Source organism: Eimeria tenella, genomic scaffold (assembly GCF_000499545.2).
Source record: "Eimeria tenella Houghton genomic scaffold, Eth_scaff3496, whole genome shotgun sequence".
NCBI classification, from domain to species: domain Eukaryota; phylum Apicomplexa; class Conoidasida; order Eucoccidiorida; family Eimeriidae; genus Eimeria; species Eimeria tenella.
This window is the reverse complement of record NW_013543230.1, coordinates 728-3,305: the sequence shown is the minus strand read 5'-3', so window position 1 is coordinate 3,305 and position 2,578 is coordinate 728. Positions and strand designations below refer to the sequence as shown.

General features: G+C 63.0%; 1 protein-coding gene across 1 annotated transcript; it reads right to left on the bottom strand.

Moving 5' to 3' along the window:
* Nucleotides 1-205: 205 nt before the first annotated feature.
* ETH_00039625 (uncharacterized protein) lies at nt 206-2,350 on the bottom strand (the record flags this gene model as incomplete). The annotated part of the gene is made up of 3 exons (XM_013376444.1): nt 206-1,512; nt 1,704-1,818; nt 2,033-2,350. 3 exons carry the CDS (start codon nt 2,348-2,350, stop codon nt 206-208), a joined length of 1,740 nt encoding a protein of 579 aa, XP_013231898.1.
* Between the last annotated feature and the right edge of the window lie 228 nt (nt 2,351-2,578).

Genomic DNA, 2,578 nt, shown 5'->3' with positions numbered 1-2,578 from the left:
TGGCTAGCTAGCTACAGCTAGCTAGCCAGCTGGATAGCTAGCTAGCTAGCTAGCTAACTAGCTGGCTAGCTAGATGGGGTCAGCTAACGTTATAGCCAGCCAGTTAGCTAAAGACAGGTGGCTAGCTAGCTAGCTAGCTAGACAGACAAGTAAAGCTAGCTAGCTGGCCAGCTAGCTAGCCAGATAGCTAGCCAGCCAGAGCCAGCTAGCTGGGGTATGGGTGAGGTGTTTCTTTTAAAAGATTCGGGGCCCCCTCTGCTGCTGCCCCCAGGGGCCCCTGGGGCCCCCAATATGGACTGGGGGCCCCCACAGCCCCAGGGGGCCCCAAAATCCCGGGGGTCCCCGGGGGCCCCAAGAACCCAGGGGCCCCCCAAAACCCAGGGACCCCAGGGGCCCCGGGGGCCCCCAAGGACCCAGGGGCCCCGGGGGCCCCCATGGGCACGGGGGTCCCGGGGGCCCCCAAGGGTACGGGGGCCCCAGGGGCCCCAGGCGCCCCCAAGACCCCAGGGGGCCCCAAGACCCCAGGGGCCCCGGGGGCCTTGGAGGCCCCTTGGGCAGCTGGGGCTTTAAGGGCCCCTGAGGCCTCGGGGGGCCCCCAGGGGCTCGCCGACATAGCCGCAGGGGGGGGCCCCCAAGGGGTACTTGGGGACCCCGGGGGCCCCTGGGGGGCCCCCTGAAGGGCCCCCTGGGGGGACCCTTGAGAGACTCCGTGGGGGGCCCCCTGTGTAGGGGGTGGGGGCCCTTTAGGAGGAGTCACAGCCGGTAGGGACTGCGGGGCAGGCATTCCTGCTGCTGCTGCTGCTGCTGCAGCAAACTCCGCCTCCTGAGGAGTCTGGTAAAAAGTCTGTTGCTGCAGCGCAGTCGAGGCATTTGTCCCTGCTGCTGCCCGTGGTGCTGCTGCTGCAGTTGGTGCTGCTGCTGCAGTTGGTGCTGCTGCTGCAGTTGGTGCTTCTGGTGCAGTTGGAGTTGCTGCTGCAGTTGGTGCTGCTGCTGCAGTTGGTGCTGCTGCTGCAGTTGGTGCTGCTGCTGCAGTTGGTACTGCTGCTGCTGGTGCTGCTGCTGCAGCGGGTGCAGCTGCTACAGCAGGTGTAGCCGCTGCAGCGGGCGTAGCTGCTGCAGTTACTGCTGCTGCTGTTGCTGCGATGTCTGCAGCAGCAGCAGCAGCAGACGTGTCCTGCGAGAAACGCACCCGCGGCTTTGGCGGCGCCTGAGGCGCTGAGCTGCTGCTGCTGCTGCTGCTGCTGCTGCGCTTGGGTGAAGCAGCAGCAACAGACGTCTCTGGCGCTGTCTTCACAGTAATGTCCGTCTGCGGGCTGTCGGTGATGCTGCTGCTGCTGCCACTGTGGGGCGGCGACTCGCCTGCTGCTGCTGCTGCTGCTGCTGCGCGCATTTGCGCGTGCAGCAACTGCTGCTGCTGCCGCGCTGCAGCAAGCACGCCCTTGCTTGCTGCTGCTGCTGCTGCAGGGCCTCCTCCCGCCATTGACTGCCAGCCGGGGGAGCCCGAAGTGCGCTCTGCACGAAAACCCTAAACCCTAAACCCTAAACCCTAAACCCTAGACCCTAAACCTACAGCCTGAAGGCCCCAGGCCAGAAAGCAGAACCATAAACCCTAGATGAAGTACACGAGCTGCGGGGCTGCCGGGAAGCGACAGGGAGGGTTTGCAGCGCGTCCTAGGGTTTAGGGTTTAGGGTTTAGGGTTTACCGAGGAAGGCCTTGGCGTCTCTGAGGGTCACTGTACATACACCCCAGCGCCTGCCAATTACAGCCAAAAGTCGGCCCAGCTGCTCCACGTAGGCCTCAGCCATTTCTGCCACGGCCTGCGCCAAACCCTAAACCCTAAACCCTAAACCCTAAACCCTAGGCCCTAAACCCTAAACCCTGGCCCTAGGCAATGAACCCTTGGGAGCCCTTTGAGTCGCTATTTGTTTGGGCGCAAGGGGAGGAGGGGCTCGAGACAAAGAACGGCCAAACTAGTTAACTAGGGTCTAGGGTTTAGGGTTTAGGGTTTAGGGTTTGAGGTTTAGAGCTTACCTCCAGACACTCGGGGGTTGCAGAGGCGTTAGGGTGTAGGCGCTTCAGCAGCCGCTCAACTGTCTCCGGTGTGACAACGGAGATCTTTGCTGCTGCTGCTGCTGGTGCTGCTGCTGTTGCTGCTGCTGCTGCTGCTGCTGTTGCTGCTGCTGCAGATGCTGCTGCAGGCGCGGTGCCTCCTGCTGCTGTTGCGTCTGCTGCAGGAACACCCGCAAACATCTCTCCTGTTAGGGGAGGCGCAACATCTGCTGCTGCAGGTGCTGCTGCTGCTGCTGCAGCTGCAGCAGCAGCAGCAGCAGCAGGGGCTACCTCACTCATATCACGGAGGCAAGCAGCTGGAATAAGGAAGGCCGCCCGCTGCTGCTGCTGCAGCTTCAACGCATTAGCTGTTGCTGCGGCGACACTCACAGCAGCAGCAGCAGCAGCAGCAGGACTCAAGGCAGCAGTGACTACTGCTGCAGCTGCTGCAGCTGCTGCTGCTGCCGCTACAAGGCCCCAGGCTAAGGCCTGAGCCGACAAGATAGTCTACTGCTCCATAAGGTAGCT